Source organism: Echeneis naucrates, chromosome 19 (assembly GCF_900963305.1).
Source record: "Echeneis naucrates chromosome 19, fEcheNa1.1, whole genome shotgun sequence".
NCBI classification, from domain to species: Eukaryota; Metazoa; Chordata; class Actinopteri; order Carangiformes; family Echeneidae; genus Echeneis; species Echeneis naucrates.
The window spans coordinates 13839503-13861772 of record NC_042529.1 but is presented as its reverse complement, the minus strand read 5'-3'; the positions used below and the strand labels follow the sequence as shown (position 1 = coordinate 13861772).

General features: G+C 40.1%; 2 protein-coding genes across 7 annotated transcripts in view; both read right to left on the bottom strand.

Annotated features, from left to right (window-relative positions):
- LOC115060098 (myosin-16) overlaps window positions 1-11821 on the bottom strand; it is a 44853-nt gene extending 33032 nt beyond the window's left edge. For 2 of the 6 annotated variants that reach the window (XM_029527927.1, XM_029527926.1), the window contains exons 1-3: window positions 11633-11821; window positions 11413-11493; window positions 4803-4982 (exon numbers count right to left, since the gene is read on the bottom strand). In XM_029527927.1, coding sequence (XP_029383787.1) covers window positions 4803-4982; window positions 11413-11493; window positions 11633-11716 — 345 coding nt within the window. In that variant the 5' untranslated portion in view covers window positions 11717-11821. Of the gene's footprint in view, window positions 1-4802; window positions 4983-7547; window positions 7605-11412; window positions 11494-11632 lie in introns of those variants that run through there. The other 4 variants (XM_029527930.1, XM_029527928.1, XM_029527929.1 and 1 more) reach the window with 4 other exon arrangements.
- A 5432-nt stretch (window positions 11822-17253) lies between these two features.
- Window positions 17254-20654, bottom strand: pts (6-pyruvoyltetrahydropterin synthase). The gene is made up of 6 exons (XM_029527919.1): window positions 20552-20654; window positions 19681-19760; window positions 19572-19594; window positions 18958-19014; window positions 18031-18101; window positions 17254-17932 (listed from the first exon to the last, which is right to left on the bottom strand). The coding sequence occupies exons 1-6, from the start codon at window positions 20641-20643 to the stop codon at window positions 17809-17811; spliced, it is 447 nt and encodes a 148-aa protein (XP_029383779.1). The 5' UTR covers window positions 20644-20654; the 3' UTR covers window positions 17254-17808.
- Window positions 20655-22270: the final 1616 nt, after the last annotated feature.

The window sequence follows — 22270 nt, the reverse complement described above, 5'->3', positions numbered from 1 at the left end:
AAAGAAGAAGATCAAGATTACATTTTAATGACATGCATAGCTCCACAGTGTCTAAAACTCATATACTTGGCCTTTAAAATTCCTGACCTTCAAGATAAATACACTTTAATTGTTTTTAATCTGTCATTTTGTCAAACATGATTATCTACTAGGCTTGGGTGATGTCCAAAATTCCAGTCCAGCACCTGTATTTTACCTTTAAGGTATAACCAGTGCTGTCCCTAAACAACTGTTGCATGGGGATAGACTGTCCAAACATATAGATGATAATATATCTTAAAAAAAAAATTAATGAAATTAATCAAAAAAATAAACAAATATATTTAGAGCATATATATGTGAAAAATATTGCAAATGATTGGCCAAATGGTGCCATATTCAATCTTCACATATGATCATATCTTGGCCAAAGCCTAAAATCTACATCAAGCCAGCGCCATTTCTAGGAGACCAACTGAACAGCAACACCGGGTCTCACCAGAACTTGGAAATGCAACCTTTCTAAATTACATAAAGTTAGAATAACACTAGCTTTAAAATGGCCCAAAAGTGCCCACAGTTATACGACCATGGATAAGCACTGTGCCAATGCCACTGAACTATGGAGGACATCCAGCCACCAAAAACACATGAAAACAAAGGATTTCTGAGAACTCACATTGTTTTATTTTGACAATGCGGTCTGGGTTCTTGTGCGGAGAGGCAGCACAGAGAGACCTCTTTCTGTAACTCCCACTTGACATGGAGATGTCAGAGACACTGAGCTCGCCCAGGCTGCCTCTCCAGACACCACGTCATGTCCAACACCAACACGTTCATATCTGACCAGAAGGCTGCCAGTGAATGAGATATACAGTTAATCAAAACACATACCAGATTTTCTTCATACCAACTCAGATGCAACAAACCAAGAACAATGGGAGGGGTCAGGCATTTTCCTGTTAACACTGCTGTTTCTAAGTCTTATTCAGTCATTCAAATGATCTTAATTCATTTAATAGAGATTACAGAGTCAAAAGGAAAACCCTGCCATTTCACCAATGAGCTCTGTCTCTTTGATATCTAACGGTGATGAAGATGTTAATAAACTGATGTTTAACAGGTTTTCGGGATGTCCCTCTGTCTGTCCCACTCTTATGGAAACAATCTGTCAGTAATGCTTCACAGAACTCCAACTCAAGGACAAAACTGATTAGACTTTGGTAGTCAAAGATTGTGGTTGTAGTGGCACATCTTTGTAAGCTCTGACTGTACTTGATCATAAACCAAACACCGGAAAAACCACAACTTTGTTTTGTTGAAGGTGCAGGATAAAAACGTACTATTGATTCTGTATCAAATGATTGTTGGGACATTTCAGTTTACAACAAAAATGGCCACCTCGTGATGGGAATACAGGGATGACTAATCATCCGATTATTCTGTCTTACTTATATATAGAAAATGATCTACCATTCAATCTGGTAGTTATTGAGCTGGAAAGGCTGCCGCGAGTGTTCAATATGCTTCTGTCCTTTCTAAATGTAAGCTCCACAGGGAATGTTTTTCAATAACAGAGAAAAAACCAAAACTGACAGCGCAGCAGAAGAGAGAATATGACAATTTCAGTGAATAGAAGCCCAGTAAGAAGCTGTCAGTGGCTTGCTTGCAGTTTATCTCTCCTCACCAATTAGTTCATATATGCATTTGCTTCCTTACCTTTTCCTGTGAGCATTAAGTCAATCCTCCATTGCCTACCCTCTCTTCACCCATCACTCTCCTCCCCTCTCCACCCTCATTTGTCTCTCCCTGCCAGTCTTTTGTCCCACAGTTTGCCTTGGGCCCCAGAAACTTCAGAGCCAGTCCAAACTGAAAGTTTTTCCAGATGCAGAACTGGGGCATCTGCATAGCTCTACCAGGAACGCTGCACATTTATTTCCCATTAACAGCAATTGAGCGGTAATCAGTGGACTTTTCACTGTTTATATCCATTTGTACGGAAGATGGTTGGAACAACAGTGAAAGCAAAGAATTTTTTTTTACTTTCAGTGGTCATCCTCAAATTCCTCATTTGGTTTTATTGTTTGTTTTTATGGCCGTTTTTGTGCTGCGCTCCTGAATATAAGTGGTTAATCATTCAGACTGGCTGGTATTGTCACATATTTTTCCCCTGGTGTTTTTTCTCTTGATGGCACTGGTACGCTGTTAGTGGCATGGCTGTGGATGGCTGTTCTGGTTGGTCAGTTCTCCTCCGCAGACCACTGGAATATCTCAACGACTACTAGGAATTGCTATGGTTCATGGTTCCCAGGGAATGAGTCCTGGTGTTTTTGATGATTCGGACATTTTTAGTAAAAAAAGAAATTAACAAAAATTTTTTTAAATTGTAGTTTATTTGCTATTGCTATTTCATATTGACAGTGCCTTTGATTAACTTGATCCGTCTACAGCAGTTCAGACTTCTCATTATCCCAGTATCTTCTGATCGACTGGCCAAAAACGGTTCCTTTAAAGCCACCATTAAGTTTACCTTTTTTGTTTTTTAGTGTCTCAATGGCTATTGAACAGATTTTCATGTTGTTTGATACAGGTATTCATGGCCCTCCAAGGATGAACTGTTGATCACCTGTCAGTTACAGCTGATGCTACAGTGAGCATAGTGACACATTAGATGATTGTGGTTCAAGGAAACTACACATTTTTCACTCTACATGCACTCTCACACATATATACACACACACACACACTCCCAAATCTCAGAATGAAGCTAAGATTGAAGTGTAAACCCTGATGGCAGATGTGTGAGATATCCGTACAGCCTCACCAAACAATGAGGATAATGAGGAACTGGACCAACTTCCCCTGGAAAACTGGAAAATGTCCTGCAAGCAGCAGCACTGAATAGCTCTGACATGGGGGTCACATTTCCAACTGCAGTCAAATCAGAAGGGCTTCAAGGTATGAATTATGCTGCCTGATCTGTCTCCTCCACAGATTAACTTCATTGTTTATGGTCCACTAATCTAAGCAGAAGCAGAAGAATGGACGCAGTTGGAGCAACAGAACACCTGGTGATTTCAATAAAAAAGTTATTTTTGTCTGTATAAGGGTAATAAAAAGAGAACGAAGGATTATAGACTAAATATTTTACTTCTATTCAAATTGAAGAATGTGGGTCAGAGGAAAAACAGATCAAAAGCCACAGTAACCCACTTTCTCCAGTAACTTAGATCAGGAACAGGCAGTGATTCAGGGATGATCGTTGCTGTCCAGAAGACATGAATGTGCAGAAAGCACCTGCTGATGATTGCTGTATTGAAAGTTGACCATAGATAAAGAACAGTCGTGGCACATGAAATTGTCACATCCAGGCAGTAGGAAAATGAGGAGTGATGAGAGCTGGAATTGAACTCCTTGAGCTGGTTTATGATGTGTTCCATGGAAGTCGTCTGAACAGTCTGCTAAGACACTCAGAGCCAGTAATGACCAAATCCCATGGGCCATCCTACAGTGTTTTCCACAAACACTGGCAACACCAGTGCTGCTCCACATTCTCATTCTAGAGCCTCTGCCTCCAGGAAAACATGCTCTCTCATGCTTGCACTTGTGGAAAATGAGGCAAACATAATTATTCCTATCAAACCAAAAGCACTTACTATACGACAAAACACCTTTTGCTTATTTTTTGATCCTGAGTTACTACTGCTGTATAACTCATCACCTCTCTTGGGACAAACAAAGTTCTACCTAACCTCTACATTTCCAAAAGGCATAAGTCTACACCAAAATACAGAATTTCATGAGCCACTAAACCTGCAGCCCAGTTCTAGTAATAAATAAGTTTATAAAACTTTGACAAATTTGTAGTTCATTTTTTTAAATCTTCTGAAATTAAATTAAAACAGCTAGACATTGTAGTTTTTTTTTTTTTTTTTTAATTCTACTCATTTTACTTTTATTCATATAGGTCTCAACCTGTTGGGTTTGAGAGGAGAAAGGATGGAGGTAGTAATGGGGGGTGGTTGTATTATCACCTCATGAAGTTGCATTGACTCTAGCAGACAGGGACCACCATTGCATAATATGCACTCTTCTTTGAGCTTTGTGTTTGTCTCCACCACTTCCAGAGGAAGACTTTCGCTCTGAAGCTGCTAAAAGCTGGTCACATTGGTCTGAAGTGCACAGTGAATTAACCAAAGCTTTTCCAGCATCTTGTCAGTAGTTCATGAGAGCTGTGACTGTGAAACAGTAGAACTATAACTGGTCTGCTGTTGAGTTCTATAGCAAAAATCGGGTAGTGCAGAAATTTGTATACTTTTAAACAAGACTGCCCATTTGTATTTTTCACTAGTGGAAACACCTCCTCTCTGCAGAAGGGGGTGCACCACACACATGGTCATCTTTGCAGTAAACCAACCAGTCACAGAGCACGCCTCAGGCCAGGACACAGCACAGTGGCTCACAACACCGTGACAGCAGGCGAGTTAAAAACACACTCGACTTGCTCTCTCAATAAAACGATCAGCTGCAAAATGGTCAACACAGCAGTAAAAAACCGCAACATTAAAACAAGCGGGATGTACACAGAAACTGCCATGGTGTCTGCATCTCTCTCTCCCTCTGCTAGGGTATCATTATCCACTTAATTTCATCTAACCAGGGTTGGTATAATGACCACGTTCAAAATCCCTTATCGAGCAGAAACTCAGACATGTTCACAAATCATGTGAGCTCTAAAGTATCAAGTGAGAGAAACTAAAGAGGAAAGATTTGTTCAAAGGGGAAAAACTGAGAGAAGGAGAAGCAAAGAGGAGCAGACTTACAGCTTGGCATCTAGAGGACACCTCATTCTTCTCCTTGTGGAGCTGAGAGTTCTGCTCCTCCAGCTCCTGAACCCTGGACAGGAGCCGGTCACTCTGCTCTATGGCTCTGCTCAGCTCCTCTCTCTCCCTCATCCCTGCTGAATGTGTGTGAATGTGCTGCTGCAATGACAGAGACCCGACCTGGAACCACACACAGACACAGACACACACACACACACACACACACACACACACACACACACACACAGAAAGCCTGATATTTCAGCCTGGATCGCTGACTCCCTGACTAAGTCTGTCTCACTTTTCTTCACCTCTCTCTCTCTTCTCTCCTTCATCCACACACACACAAAGTGCTTTGTCCTCTAATAGATATCCATATGCATGCATGAAGACGTGTGAAGCCATTTCCTCACTTGTCTTCAGTGACAAAGTAGAACCTCTTTTCTGCTGCTGCTCAGGGCTCAAGACTCATAAAGCAAAACTAACTTCACTTTCATTCAGCCCCGACTTATGAGCAATATGGGGACAACATTTTTAAAGCTAAAACTGTGGCCCTTGCACTTACAAATAAACACCTCTGCACCGGAATAAAAACAAATGTCAGCTTGTTACATTTTGACATGACAACAGAGAGGAGTTCATAAAATGCACAGGGAAAGGCTTTGTTCTGATGGATGGTCTGTAGACTAAATATCCAACATGCAGGGGCTGCTACTGATAAAGATACATCAGAGGGGCTTTCAGACTCTCATGGATGAATTGATTAAATGTAATATTTGTCATATTTGCCAGCAACATTCATCTAGCACCTGTGTATAATTAACATAAAACCATACTGTAAAACTAAGCTCGTCTTTGTCATTACAGTACCTCTAGCTGTGTTGCAACAGATAACCGAAAACACCAGCCTAGACATAACTCCTTCCTAAGTTACAGTGATGTCACAATAAAATGACCTTCTTTTTTTTTTTTTTTTTTTATATAAAATTGTTGATTTTACCCTCAAAGACATTTCAGTACAGTTGCCTGTGTTTGAGTCTGACTACTTGAGCCAATTTGGAGAAACACACTGAAAGAAATTGGATGGTTGACCTGGAAACACTATTCCTCTATTCTTGATTGTTGTTGGAAAGGAAGCATAAAAACGTGCCAAGTATACGGTATAATGATTGGTTTGATAAGGAAATCACATTCAAGAAGCCAATGAGGGGAAATAAGAGCTTCAAATTTGACCCACTTATTTGGAAGCAAGTATGCAAATTTTGGATTAATGGTAAAAGTGACCATGAAAACACATTTTGCATCCAGAAGGTCAAAGATGAACATCACGTGCTGCAGTTTTCTGATATTCATTGCGACCCAGCATTTAGAACTACTGTCATGACAAAGACAGGCTTAGGTTTTCAGTATAGTGTATTTTACTGTAAAGTACACACAGGTGCTAGATGACTATGGCTGACATATACAATGAATATTGCGTTTGATCAATCACCTGTGAGAGTCTGAAAGCAGATTGCTACAAAAACGCTCTAGACACCTCCACCTCTCTGGTACCTCATGCCCATTTAAACACTATGAACTGCAGCCAGATCTCTACATGGTACAGAGGCCAGAGCTCAAAGGTTCAGACAGCAGTGTTTAGTTGAACAGAGGCAGAGAGTGAAGTGAAAATGTTGTTGGTATGTGGGCTTTACTTTGTAGCAAGGAAGAACAGGTCTAATACCAACACTCCCTATCATAAGCACCAGGCCACCAGTTTACCAGACCACTTCAACGCAGACTCTCAAGAAAAACAGATGTCAAGCTCTGAGAGCGATGCAGACAGAGCAATGTCCTGACAAAGTACAATTGCAGCTTGCAGGTGTTTCCATTTAAGAGTGTTTCGCAAATGAGCCGTAACTCTCAAGTCTTGCAACATCCCCTAATTTTTTTTAAATCTCCTCCCACAAATCTCAAATTTGAGGAAGATCAATGAAAGCATTTTCCATTTCATGGTTTTGGGGCCATGATTTGCAGTGAACTGGTCATGTGACCCTCTACATCATGTCTGTCAAGTTGTAAATAGTGGCACGTCTGTAAAACCACCTAATGAAAGCGTGAAAACTTTTTTGTGACGTTTCAGAGGTTTTTCAAAATTTGGGCATTTCCATTACCAGTTTTTTATTGTGATATTTAGGTTTTGCACATTACTGGGGGGGGGGGGGGTAATGGAAACGGACCTAATGTCAAGGCGTCACTTATTTCTTTACACCTCAAGAGCTCATATGCTTTGAATTGCCAAACCTACTACAAACACCCTTAACCTGAATGCACTATCCAAAGCAGCTAATGCATCTTGCAGAGAGTAGTTGTCTGCTGGAGTCAAAGTCAGAATCATTTTCTCTCCACATATACACCAACAAGATCCTACAAGTAATCTTGTCTTTTAGCTTCCAAAACACAGAGTGCAGTTTCCTTCCTTGGAAAAACAGATGTGAACCAATTTTCCAGTGAGACTTAGGAAGACGAATAAGCAGTTCAAAAGGGAAAGCTCTGTCATAGAAAGACAAGTTGAATGACATATACACATACATACACACATACGAACACACACACAAACCTGCTGCTGCTTGAATATAGGTATCTGTGCCATTGGAAAAAGAGCTGTCATTAGTTCAGCTCTCTGAACCCTGACAGCAACTTTACCACTCAAACCTGACACACCAAGGGAAATTAGACAGGGAAATGTGGTATCGTCTTTCTTACGTGTGTCTTCTTAATTGCCATGTTGTCCAAATAAGATTTAGGACGTGTTTCATGAGGCTCTGCTTGCTGACACACCTGAACTTCCTCTCCTTGCAGTCAGTTTAAACACGCAATATGTTTACCTGCCACAGCAGGATTTACCGCCGCACTCAAGATCACTCTGCACACTGATGCCAGAAAGGCAGAGGAAGATGAATGTGACACATCAATGGTTCACCTTTACCATGATCACAGGGCTCAACCACTTAAGCCAGTGCTATTGTTAAGAAGGCACAAATGAAAGACCGTTTTTATTGCAGCTCAATCCCTCTTTACTTGATGAATACAAGTTACATAAGCAGACTTTTCATGTCTTGACTTGAAGTGCAGACATTTTTGAGTGATCAAACCTGCAGAGCAAAAACAGTCAAAAAAACTTTCCTAATGTCTGATCTGTAAAAAACAGAGTTTAAGATGATTTTTCTTTCTGTTTTCCAAGTAACTGCCTCTTCCTCTGAGTCCTGATGTCCCCAGGAGATATCTGAGAGATTAATCCCATGATCTCCATTCCTTTCTTTTATTTGAACAGCTGCTCACGACCTCAGCTCCACTTCACACCTGCAGGTGGTTCTGATGCTACTGGCTGCAGCCTCAGTCCCAAATAACTCGCAAATGACAAAGTATGCCCAAAGCACACATCAAAGTATTGGCACATTTTTTGCACAGGATTTTCAGAGACAAAGCTGCTGTCAAATCAAGTACAAAAAGCCTCTGTTTAGATTTGAATCTTAGTGACCAATCATTAGTGAAACACTAAATGCCAACATATGCCTCATATGCCTCCTCATCATAGTCTGGCCCATATACTTGCACATCTGGGCAGATCCTGGCTGTTACCTTCTGGTGCTGACTAAAAGCGCAATTATCTGCGTATGTGGTAGAATTAATCCAGATGCGTGTGTAGCATCTGACAATAAAGCTGTATCTGGGCAAGATTTAGTCAGTAGAAATGATATACTGGCCCAGAATACAAACATGTGTCCCAAGTATGGGCTGTGTTGGCAGAGTAGTTAGGTCACTGGACAAAACCTATTTACTTAACTGAAGACAAATTACAGTATGTGCTGCTATTCCTCCAAATATTCTTTAAATACATTTTGTTGCTACAGAGTTTCATTTACAGTACACTCCTTACTTGTACATTGTGTAATGTATGTATGCTGTGCTTGTTTTCTTTAATTTATGTACATTGTCGGAATGGGAGTGACCTCATCTCAAATTCTAAAAATATATAAAGTGCAGCTGCAAGATTTACTGACTGCAGGTGGCACAAATTTTTGTGACTTCAGCAGTTTTTATTTTCAATGCCAGAGATTAGCAAACACACATATTAATGGAACTGTTTGGAAATCAGAACTGTTGTCTGGCTCTGCTGACCCAGTATCTTTCCATCAGAGCCTTGGTGTCAGCTACTTTATCATTACTGTATTTCTGCTCTGTGTTTCTATAGAGGAGCAGTGTTGTACTTTAAAACTAAACACACTGCTCCCCAGTTAAGGGATGGCAGGGTGAAGGCTGGCCTCTGGCTGAACTCTGGATCCAGATCATGGAGGAGCAGACACCAGGGCTTTGATCAGCAAAGCACATCACAGCTCACTTAGACTGCTGTGGTCGACTGGCTGCAGGTCAGGTAAAATAATAATACTATCTTATAAATCATATCAGAGATGTGATTGTTGTCAGGTAATTACACGGAAGAGATGATTGTTGACATTATAAACACAGTTGAGGGTTTCAATGCCAGTCATTGTCCTGATGGGAATGATTGAAATGCCTGACATAGCTGGACGACAGTACCAGCAGATCAAAGACAATGTGAACTATGATCAAATGAGGGAACAAACTCAGCATTATCAGTGCATCAGCAGGATTCCTTTAAATTTAGAACCTTTCAAATTTATCATCAGATGAAACACACATGTAGACACAACGTGTTCAAAGTTCAATGATGACCCACATGTAGATTCCTCAAAGGAGAAGACCACACAATTTTTCATGTTCTTGTTTGTTACAAGTCTGTGTGCGCGCGCGTGCGTGCGTGTGAAAACACAGAGCGAGAGGTTATACCAGCATCACCTAAAAAATTATTTGTGATAGAGAGAAGGAGTTCAACGTCACAAAAATATCATAAACAGCCAGATGATAAAAACATGCTGTCTACAGCAGTGGCTAGTGGACATTTTAATAAAATAATGAATACAATTGGTTATTTTCAAAGTAGCTACCAACATGTTTGTCTTGTGACCCCTTGCAAAGAAATATATATGGGTTGCAAATATATGTATGTGCTTTTCTTTTAACCACCTAAAGTGCTGAAATGAACCTATTTGTTACAAATAATGAAATAATAAAGCAATGATAATCTTGTGTCCCAATCTAGAGATCATTTCAGGAAAATTTTGATTCTTTGTGGACGAGACTCCAGGTTGGGAAGTCCGAGCAACTTTTTTTTTAAGGTGGTCCAGTCAGTATAGTCCCATCTGCATTACTTGGAAACTTGGAAAAAGTGTTCTTTCTGGGATAAATATTTACGTTTTTTTAAGAACAACTTCTTCCTGATACTCACTAATTGTTTGAGATTTTTTTCATGCAAAATATATATATATAAAAGGTCATGCATAAACATGTTGCACCAACCCCCAACATCTCCGATAGCAACATGCAACCAACTGATATCAAGTGACCAAGTTCAAAAGTTGTGAAACCATTTCCATGACAACTAAACAAAATCCAACTATTGGTGAAATGAGGCTGAAAGCTTCAGAGAAGGCCAGAACAGGACTTGCAACGGAGAGATTTATTTCTCCTTGTGTCAAATCACTAATTCCAGTGTCAAGAAAGACGTTCCAAACTGAAATACGTGACAAAAGTTAATAAAGCTGATAAAAATGAATAATTGATCCACAGTAACTGTGTTCAGACAGAGATTGTCAAAGTGACACTAAATCATTCATTTTCTATCTAAGCCAGCGTGTCTTGATGGAGAGTGGTGGTATGCCTGTTGGCAGAGTGGGTGCCAGAAAAAGCTCAAGCCCATGCTAAGTTATGGTAACAAGCTGTGACACAGTTTGACAGCAACCAATCAAAATAAAGTATAGAGAACACAACTGTGTAAACTAAGTTGATGTTTGTTGTTATGTGGTTCCTCATTCTTTGCAACTTATCCCTGTTATTTCAGTCTTATACAGACTGAAATAAAAACAATGCAGGGTCAAAGGTGAAGTGTAGCCTATGATATATAATAACTTCTCTAACAACATGTAAAACAGTGTTAGTTGACAGATGCTAACAGTTGGTAGCACTTATGACTGTACTGTTTATTTAAAGACTATATTAACAATATAATCTATAAAGCACTTTTAACAGTACTCATAGGTGTTTAACCTGGATAGTCAAAATCCGTTTGCTTTGCTGAACCCGCAACCTTCTTATTGTGGAGCAACAGCACTAACCACTATGCTGCTGTGCTGCCCAATTAGTGTAACATTTGCTATGGATAACCTCTATGTGTCAGTTGTACCTTTACTCACTTTGCCAGACTCTGTTTTTGTCTTTTCAGTGTATCTGATGATTGTCTACGTTTGCATTCTTCTTCTATGTGCATGTGTGCGTGTCTGTGTCTGTTAGGCATGGTCAACCTTTTGAAACTCTTTGGCTAGAAGAGCTGCTCTTATCCAGATACAGAAAAATGGTGAATAATAATAGGAAACTAAAAACGAACGAAACTAACAAAAATGTAGATGCTGCACAAAGATCGAAAGCTACCAGTCAACAATGTTCTTATACACTCTAGCACCCCCTGTTGAGCGAAGACCACCACACTTACAGAGGTGTGGGCCTGCAGTGAGGAGGGGCCCCGGCTCCTGTTACAGTCATGCAGCATGGTGGAGACAGACAGAGAGCAGGTCTGCAGAATGAAAGAGAGTGAAAGCTCATGTACAGAGCTGAAGAGTAAATATGGAGACAGTCAAAGGCAAAGCGTCAGGGACAGGAAAAAAAAAAAAAGGGGAAGAGGAGGGGCAGAGGAGTAGAGGCAGGTTCCTTACATGTGCCAATGGTCTGCTGTGCAGAGCGATGGTGGGCCTGTACTGGTGAAAGTCAGTCTGGATCACACACACTCTCTTCTCCATCCTCACTGCTAACAAGCGTCCATACTGTCTTCAGCAAGATGACTCTGGGTAGGAAGTAAAGCGTGTGTATGTGTGTGAGCTGTCTTGAGGCTGTGGGTTTGTTTGTGTGTCTGAGAGAGAGAGAGAGGGAGAGAGAGAGAAAGAGAGAGAGAGGGGGAAAGAGACAGGGAGAGGGTGTGTGAGTGTCTGTGAAAGTGTGTTACGCCTGTTACCTGATGAGCAGGAGGGGGGCAGAGAGGGAGGTAACGCACACAAAGAAAACGTGAGCGAGCTTGAACAGCCACACACACACACACCTCCGTCCTGCCTCAAGCCACACAACTGTCTCACAACACAGGAGACAGACTGCCAGCCTATTCAAACTCACACACACTGATCTCAACATACTCTGAACCCTCTAACACCTTGGTCTCCATGAGGCCTAAAAAAAATGTACTTCCTCCTCCTGGTTTTGATACACATGCACGCGCACACACACTCCATTTTAAGTATTCCACCCTCAAAATTGCTCATTAAAAAAAAAAAAAAAAACTTCGTTGAACCAAAATCAATTCACAAACTTTTCTTCATTAAAGCGCTCAAGCTGTGAGGGGGGATTGGTATTGAATAAACAGTACATTTACAATATGTGCCTGGAAAAATCTTGTAAAACTATCTCACACACCCGCACAAAGCTTGATGTCGTCCAGCCTCCATCAGTGCTTCTTCTGATGTTTAATGCACTTTAACTTTACTTTTATTTCGTCGGAATTTCTGAATTAGAATGTACGGCATCTAACTCTGTTGGCTAACTAACGGCATCTTTAAGTCACGGTTTCGTAAAACAAAGCGTGCCAATTTCTGTTTCGTTTTGTGTGATTTTTTTTTTTTTTTTTTTTTTTTGTGATAATTTACAGTTCCAGATTATTTTAGCTAGCTAGCAGTGCTGAGCAAGAACGCGTTCAATCAACACTAACAGATTTGTGACCGGCTGAATGGTTCGTTTTTTTACAACGCGAGTTAACTCTCGCGAGAGAGAGAACGGCATTCGCGTTCTTGTTCTCGGACACCGTTCGGAAACTCTCGCGACAAAGCTCAGGCTTTACAACTATTTTAGCCCAGCATCGAAGTCCAGAATGGCTAATGCTATCGATGCCAGTCCTGATGGAGCAGGTTGCTCATCGGATTTGGATTTTTATGAGCAAACAAATTTAGTGTTTACTGTTTAAAACTGCTAAATCCATGATTTTGTCAATGCTGCTTAAATAAAATCCATTGCATATACTGCATCTCGTTTTTATTTTTTCTCTATACAATCTCCATATGGTCTTGGTGACACATTGAAGTTGTAAAAATATAATCAATCACAACGTTGTTTTTTTTTTTTTTTTTCTTGAGTGTGATTGCTGACTTAAACAGCCACAATCTGTTTAAGTTAAAATATTGGCTGCTGGTGATGGATGGATGGGTAGTAAGGGGTATTACTGAGAAAATACTGGTTGATTTATTTAGAAAATGAAACACATGAACGTCAACTAGTTCATTAAATCTGTATAAATCGAACGCTGAACTCGTTCTTCTAAATTATGAATTGGCAAAACACTGAGCTTGTGTTATCTTGTAATTTTTCATTTGAGAAGTTCATATATTTTAAGCTGTTGTTGGTTTACTTAATCTTTTACCTTTTTGATTTTAGCGTCTGTGATAGATATTACCTTGTTAAGCTATTGAATTTTACTTCAAATATATTTATATTTCACTGAAGTATTTCTATTTTAGTAATTCCACTTTCATTACATTTATTGAACAGCTTTTGTTAAACATGCAGGATACAATAAAGACCGGAACACTGCATTTAAAATCTTATTTAAATAAAAGTACAATTGTATTATGTATTGTAATTGTTGTTTTTGGAACAATAATGGCATCATTATACTATGTTCATACAGCAACTACATTCAAAAGAAAATAGACGGAGTTATGCACAGAATCAATCTATGTATTCAGTAGTTTTAAAGAAATTTCATAAAATCATAAAAACACCCCATAAATTGCACAACCAGTCAATTTTCAGAGGCAGTATTTTCTTAAATCCCATAAAATCTAATTATTCATGTGGAATTTGTGGAGTCTTCAAATAATGTTCCGCCCCTGCTCCAGTGTTTTTAATTTCCTTGCCCGTCTGCCTGCATGTGTCGATGTGTCAGTCAATCATCTCCTCACTGAAAACCTGTGGCGTTCACTGGCTGCAGGCAGGAGGAAATCATGCACAAAATGATATGTTTACCTTACAGCTGAGGGAAGATGACAGCAGAGGGTAATTTATCCTGTTTCATCTTGGGGGTATGAAGGGAACAGGTCATTTAATTTTTAATCAGGCTGGTGGTGGAAACTTGGGGTTTTCACAGCCTTATTGTTCATGACAGGGGATCGGATGACAGACAGTTTCTGGCTTGTGTTTCGCACAGAGCAACAAGGCAAGCGGATGTTAGTGTAAGTGCAGAGCTCAAGAATTTGACCCTGTGCTCACGAAAAATGTACTGTATGTCAAAGTTAATTCATTCTTTACCTGAGTGTGCAGCATGGAATCTTCCCGAACAGTGCCACATCACTGCAACTTGTACTCAGTTTTCTTGATTAATCAATATTTTAATATAAATAATTGCTCAAAGAACAGAGTTTACTTTTACTGCGGTCTTCCTAATGGCTAGACCAGAGAATAGCATCCAAGCCTGCCTTTATTGACAGTTATGGCATCTTTCTGCAAATTGATTCTGTTGAATTGGCATGGACTTATAGTGGAAGAGATTAAATAACACACACACACACACAAAAAAAAAAAAATCAAAGGACAACAGAAGTTTATTAGGCACACATTTAGAGCTCCAGCAACATATGTTAATCAAAACAAGTTCACAGTTCAGTCATTCTAACCTAAGTGTGTCCTGACCCAGCACACCTACAGTGGCAGTAATTCATGGAGAATACCAATGGCAGTGTATTGGAATCATGTTGCCAGGATTGTGATTACAAATGGCCACATCTGTTTTGATGTTTGGCACAAAAACTGCATTAGGTAAAGGAAAAGATTACGGTTTGAAGTAAATCAGTATTAGGATTACTCAATCTTTGTAGGATAAAATTTAAAGCTCTGCCTTCTCTTGGACAAAAAAGTGCAGCTTCAAAATTGAAACTATAAATATTTATTCAAGAGAATTTTCAGGCAAATTTTGTCATGTTAATGTTGCTGAGGGGCCCAAAAAACCAACCATTCATTCCAGATGTGATCTTGACTACACACGCTACAACTAGACACTCTCACCTTCTGTTTAAACATCACAAGTGGAAAAAAACAGGTGTACTTATAACATGACATAGAAAAAGTGCTGACAGCTTAAAATGCTCATTTTCCTCTACCTTCCCTTGACTAAAGAATGAATACCAATCCCCCCCCCAACAGAGCATTCTTTTTTATGGTGAGGTTATTTTCAAATTTGAGAAGGACGTTTGGGTTGCACCATTAGCAGAACAGGAAAGCTCATCTTTGGCAGGGATTAACTCTGGCAAAGTGCCATTTTTCTGAGAAAGCCACCTACTGTTGTTTGAAAGAGGCCATCAAGTAGTCGTCCAATGGCCATCCTTGCAACTACAAATAAAAGCACTACCCTTTGTACCTGTGGTGGGACATTTGCCAAGACAATTAGGGCATGTAATCTGACTCATCTGTCTTGCTGTGGGCAATAGACATAAAACAGTATAGCACAGAATTGCCTCTGTCAGAAGATAAAAGCAAACTTAACTCGGGATCATAAGGTGCAGCGAGGAATACTTTTCCCTTCAGGATAATCACTGGCTTTCACCTGCTAATTGCAGTAATTCAGCTGCCTCCTATCAGAGAGTAATTATAGAGATTGATTTGTAGTTTATCTACCAGCAAATCTGAAGTCTGCCAACATAGCTAGGCTTGGTTCAGCCAACCTTTAATGGAACCTGAGGAGGGGATGATGAAGAAATAAATAAGTCTGATTCTGATCTAGGATCAGATCTTTAAGTCTCTGCCTGTCTTGCTCTGGCTTGTCCGTAGCAGGTTGTCTGTCTGTGCAAGACACACATGTTTATGGAATTTGATTAATTAAAGGTTTTAGTTGGCAAGTGAATCTTGACAAAAAGATTACAACTTTGCCACAAAAACGAGGGACCAACCATCCCCCACAACCAGTGGCATTTCACACATGCTGTGGTCTAAATTCACAAAGGTGTTAAAGGGCTCACACTAATAAACAGTAAGCCAGGATATGAGGGTGTGCTTGAAGCTAAATTTCCCATATTCTAAAGTATTTTAACGTTTATGTATAATTTTTGGAAGCAAAAGGATCTGAACTTCTCTTCTGATTGGCCTCTTGTTTTCTGGGGGATCCAATTAAAAATATAACAGATTTCACATAAGCAGCCCTGCTAGGTTGGATAGTGGGTGGAGGTGAGCTTGGCTTGGGGCAGAAGCTGAGAGCCGTGACTATTTTGTCGACATCACACAGGTTTCAGGTTGTTGAACATGAACTTTTAGGATGATTTTCTGATTGTACACTTATGATGCTACAGCCTGAAGCCAGTCAGGTTATCTTAGCAGAGGATGTGGAAAAGGGAAAACTGCTAGCGTGGCTCTGTCTAAAGGTAACCAGAATCTCTAAAACTCACTGATGAAGATATCTTACTTGGTAGAGCCAGACAACACACAGAGTGACGTGGAACGGCATTGCCTATAACGCATCCTTCACTCCATGATAAGTTGTATTTACATTGTGATTTGTCACTGGTGTTCGTCAAACTCCACAGAGATGACAGGAGCAGAGTAAATATCCGCTGCAGTGAACCATGGGTAATGAATCAGATTGCATATGTTATATGATGTCTGGAAGACAGAGCATCTGCCTGCTGCTTAACATTACAATGAGAATTAACCCCATAAATCAAATGTGTCTGTCTCTCAAGGATGGAATATGTGAGTGTGTGGGAAGAGATGGGACTAATGGGAAATGAAATAAGCACATTTCTGTTGTTTAACACTCTCTGCTCTGTCAGTATTCACACTTGATTCACTCAGAAAATGAGTCAACCCTGTTCACCTCTGTCAATAACGCCTGGAGTCAAAACGTCAATGTGGTGTTGACCTAGAAGCTACAGATCGCCATCTAGTGGTTGAGTATCAGCAATACAAACTAACCAGACAATCACATTCAGAAGATGCTGATGATTTGACTTGGATCTATTCAAATAACATAAACATAGCATGATCATGGAGTAGAAAGAGGATAAAAACTGAATAATGAGAATCACACCATGGGAACTGTAGGATCCAGTGATTTTGGAGTTTACTTCATACTGAAAGATATCTCTTTTGGGCCTTTTGGACAGTTTTGTGTCTCTTCAGAGACTTCAGTTTACAGACAGCCAACAGTAAACTCCTGGATGTCCCCTTTAATGTTTAATAATGAGAGATGGCCACACAAAAATCAACTGTTCACTCGTTGATCTTCAGAACAGATCATTTATTCACTCACTTCACTTAAAAAAATCTTTTATTTTTATTACAAGAATCCATTTGACAGACACCAATGCTTCACAGTCAGGTTTTATTGAGGCAGTTTCTACCACTAGATGTCACCATCACTTTCAATAATAAAAAATAATTTTTCAAATGAAGGGCAGCGCAGAGGCATAGCGCTTAGCACTGTTGCCTCACATGCAAGAAGGTCATCGGTTTGATTCCTTTCCATTTGGCGTTTGCATGTTCTCCCAGTCAACAATGCTAGCAACTATGGTGCCATGCTGCCCAGATGAAAAATTACAAAAAGGTAAATTTTTTGCAATAAATATATAGATTTTTTTTTTAAAGTAACTTTTTGTTGGTCTTTAAATTTCCTTGGACTTTTGAAAAAGATCCAAATAAAATACATTTTGACCATTACAAGAAAAATACTGAACATATAGGTTTTACAGCTAAATCTTAATTTTGTATTGACCCCAAAGTATCCATCTTTGTGGCCCAGCATCAGACTAACTAACTGGAGTCTACTCATCTGTGAGCAGAAACTGAAGTTACCAGGTGCAGACGACTACTCTCCTCGATAAATGACAATATTCTTGTCTGTCTCGTGGATCTTAATTTCATAGAGCAGCTTTGGCGGCAGGGCCTTCACCATGTTGTCCCAAATGTAAACTGCCAGGTTTTCGGTCGTGCTGATACAGAATAAACAGTAAAAAACAATAACAGAATAAACAGCAAACAAAGACACACATGTAATCCAGGTGTTCAAAGCAACTGAGATGACACTCACCTGACAACGTTGGCAAAGTAAGGGACATCTTTATCCAGGTTTTTATGGTCCAGTGGAGTCATGATGACGTCCTGCAGGACAGGATCAGTTCATAATTAGGATAACTTGTAGTACACCATCAAGTACAACAGAGTTGAAAGGACTAAAACACATAAGATGGCACAGAACTGATACATTAAATGTAGAAAACATAATTCACAGGGTGATATATTAAATGAAGTTCACCAGTTCACCAGTTCTGCAGTTGCCCTCATATTGAAAAGTAATTAGCTCTATATAATAGTCACTGCAGGTACATTCAAATACAAGCTATCTCACTGCAGCAGAACGGCTATAGACAGCAACAAGGTTGAAAAGCTGAAAAAAGTAATAGCATGGTTATCTGAGGAAGATCATAGTTTCTTGTGTTGTGGTCTGAATGACGTGACTAGACCACGAGCTGTAGCACAATTGGTGCAATTGAGAAAATGGACTGTTTTATCCTTGGCGTTAACCTTGTAAAAGTAATTTTTACACCCAGGACAAAACCAATGCTGTCTTCTCTGATTTCCTGCCTCTTTGGACTCCATATTTAGCTGCTTCAATCTGTCTACTCAATGTATTTCCGTCTCACTGACTCTGTCTCTATCCTCAAGGTCTCTCTCGCACTGTTCTGACAGCAAAATGGCTGCACCCTTGCTCCCAAACTAAGCTTCTTCTTCTTCTTCTTCTTCTTCTTTTTACGTGTTTGCATGTATCATTTTTACTTTATTATTGCTGCACAGTTAATTTTATTGATCGCTTCATTTCCCATCACACCTTGATTAACATTGTGGCAGGACAGTGTGGGGACAGAAACCACATAACTGATAACTTATTTATAACTGATTCAATGCCCGAGTTTCAGTGAGAGATTGTCACTTGACATGAGATCAGTGCTGATCTTACCTCAATACATTTCTTCAGGTCCGTCAGGTTCATGACCATGCCAGTGAGACGATCAATCTGTGTGGACAAGCACAGGATCTGTTTCAGTGTGAAGTACTGCGTGAAATAAAAATGGAAGCTTCGAAATCTTTCACCAGCCAACAGTAGTGTGTTGTCCAGCTGGAAGTAGCCATCAGAAGATGGTACACTGTCATAAAGGGGTGGGCATGGTCAACATCAATACTCAGGTTGACGATTGGTACAAAAGGGCCTGAACTGTGCTGTGAAGATCTCCCCCACACCTTTACACCACCACTAACCTGAACCCTACCGTCTGAATGACACAGCAGAAATCACAACTATGCAAACCAGGCAAAGATTTTCTTCTTTTGTCCAATTTAGCTGGATTCATACAAATCGTAGCCTCAGTGTCCTGTTGTTAGCAGACAGGAATGGCACCGGATGTGGGCTTCTGCTGCTGTAGCCCATCTGCTCCAAGGCTACACCTGTCACTGAGCTCCATACCTCAGTTATAACACGTGGTTACTTCAGTTACTGTTCCCTTTCTGTCAGTTTTTTTCTCCTCTGAACTCTTCCATCAATAAGGTATTTGGGTGTATCTGTCAGACACTCACCTTTCCCCGTACTGTCACCTCCACTGTGGACAGAGATGAGAGATGAATGAATGGGATACGTACAAACAGCAGCTGTGCAGCGTTTTCACTCTGTAATGCTCTTACAAACCTTTGTAGTTGTGTCCGTGTCCATTGGGATTGTTGCATTTTCCATAGACTTCTTTATTTTCTTCATCATTCAGGTGAACACTGAAAAAGATACAACAGACAGTTGTAAAATGTGCTGGCCTGAGTTGTTTTCATTTACACTTTGGGTTCATGACTTTATAAGCCAAATAAGAAAACTGTGCCATGGGTTTATTGACAAATGCTGCCTTCAGGTACATGAGGCACTGACATTTGTACATTTGTACATTTGTACATTTGTTATTACCACTTTGTGGTAATAACAAATTCATTTTGTCAAATAATTTCTGTCAGTTTTGAGCTGTCATTTAGTAGCATCCTTGTTTATAATAGGATAATTTTATCTTTTTTATTTTATTCTTTTATTCTTATTCTTTTTATTATCATAACAACAAAAAGGCCAAACTGTAATGTGATAATATAAGTTCACAAAAAAAGTTCGCCTTTCTGCAACATAAATAATGTATCACTCCCGTAATAATATCAAACAATATTATTATTGATAATTCTTGACACTTTTAGCCAGTGTTCTTTGAATTTGTGCCGCTCCTATATGCCTCTATGAGTTTAGTTACCAACAACAGCGGATTGGACTGTAGACAGAATAAAGTGGGTATTTTTACGACAGCACTTGAAAGCAGCAGCGATGCGTGTACAGGGAGTCCACTCGCTGCTTCGAACGGACTACAAATCCCACCATCTGCATCCTTTAATCCCTCAAATCTAATTCCTGTGTGAGCCAGCGGGAAACAGAGGCCGAGTCGTTGCAGCTGCAGCCCGGTGAGGGTTCGCGCTGACCGGGACAAATGCCGCTCGGCCATCGGCCCGGCAGGGACCGAGCTGGTGGTCCGTACCTGTGGAGGCGGTGACAGGCGCTGAAGCTCTGGACCCGGGTGATGTATCCGATGCGGTCCGGAACGCAGTCACTCGCGGCGGATCCTGCCATGGTGGAGTCGGGACTGACGAGCCCGGAACTCCCGCTAAATGCTCCAGCCCCGTTGACTGAGGCTGCGCGGCCATTGGCTCAGACCAGGGCGTGAACACGACTCACATGTGCCCCAGCTGTTCGTTTCGCCCGTTTGGATGCGTGACATGTGAGTTACTCTTTTCCAAGAGAAACGGGAAGAAACGGACAACGCATTCGGTCAGATCACCAGAAAACACAGTAAAAGCCAGCTCATGCCGGGAGCGCATTATTCAGCTGGTCCATAGTTTTGCCCAAAAACATGACGATCATCAGATGCTGCTCCACACACAGATGATCTTCCAGCTGTCAGGACTTGAGGATAACAGCTGGATCTGCCCAGGTGTGGAAATACATCAAGTTAGACTTGATATAATGGTATTAATTACTATAACTGCGCCATTATGAATAAATTATTCACACTTTTAAGTGCAAGCAGTTAAGTTATTGCTCTAAAATGATTAATAAATTAATAATTTACCCACCATTCTGGTCATACTAAAGGTTATAGAAGATGAACATGGCCTCAGGAAAGTGTGGTCTCAATGAAATGTCCATTTGACTGGTGACTTATTAATAAATGAATATTAATGTTGTCTCAGTAGCAAATTTGCTGTTATCTCACTAAATTATTTAGTTATTTCAAAAGCAAACTTCAGACACTTAAAAAAATACATATGTAAAATGTATTCATAAAACATGTTGGTCTGTTATCAAAAGTAAAAGTAAAAGCAGAGAAATTGTGTCTGTGCATGTAGCATGGATATTAAACTGTGTGCTTTGGCTCAGATGGCCTGTGTGAAAAGAACACGCAATGAAACATTAATACTGGAGTAAATATTCTTACATACATAGTGATTTATTGTCATCTTCGGAAAAACAAACTAACTGAGTAAGCAACAGCATTACTGATGAAGGTTCCAGTCTCCTACAGCCCCTTTGACCCTGACAGACTGATGGGCTGATCACCTTTAAAGTCACATGACAGTCATTGGGGTCATATGTACATCATCTGAGAGTCAGTGCAGCTCCTCCTGACAGGCTCTGATGAGGAAACACTGAAGCATATGGAAAGATAACAAATTGGATTTCCTGAGGAATTTGCTGATCATTCTGAGCATGTTTGGGCTCATTTGTGTAACTTTGCAGCCTTGAAACATCACGTTAAAGTGTCCAAATGATGGAGGATGTGTCAACAAAACAACCACTTAAAATACCAGTGATGTCATTCAGATAGTAGGCAGTAAAACAAAGTGATATTCGACATGACTGTCAGCGTGTCTCTCCCACTGTGCTGATATGTCTTAAAACATCCGACACAAATCACTGACTGAGGCTTTGCACTAATATAGCAGGGGACTTCAACGTTGTGTGTGTGCGCGTGTATTTATCTCACATTCTCACACTTTAAGATATGCAACATCTTTATAATTAAACTTCCAGCACATCGGAGCTGCTGCTGTATCTGCGTAATATGGATAACCATGCATGTCAATGTGACGAAAAAGAAAACAAAAAACAAACTTAATGTCATTAAAATGAGAAACCTTAAATGAGCTGTTTGCAAGTAGCTCCATAGCTAACATTAGCATTAGCAACTGTTTATATC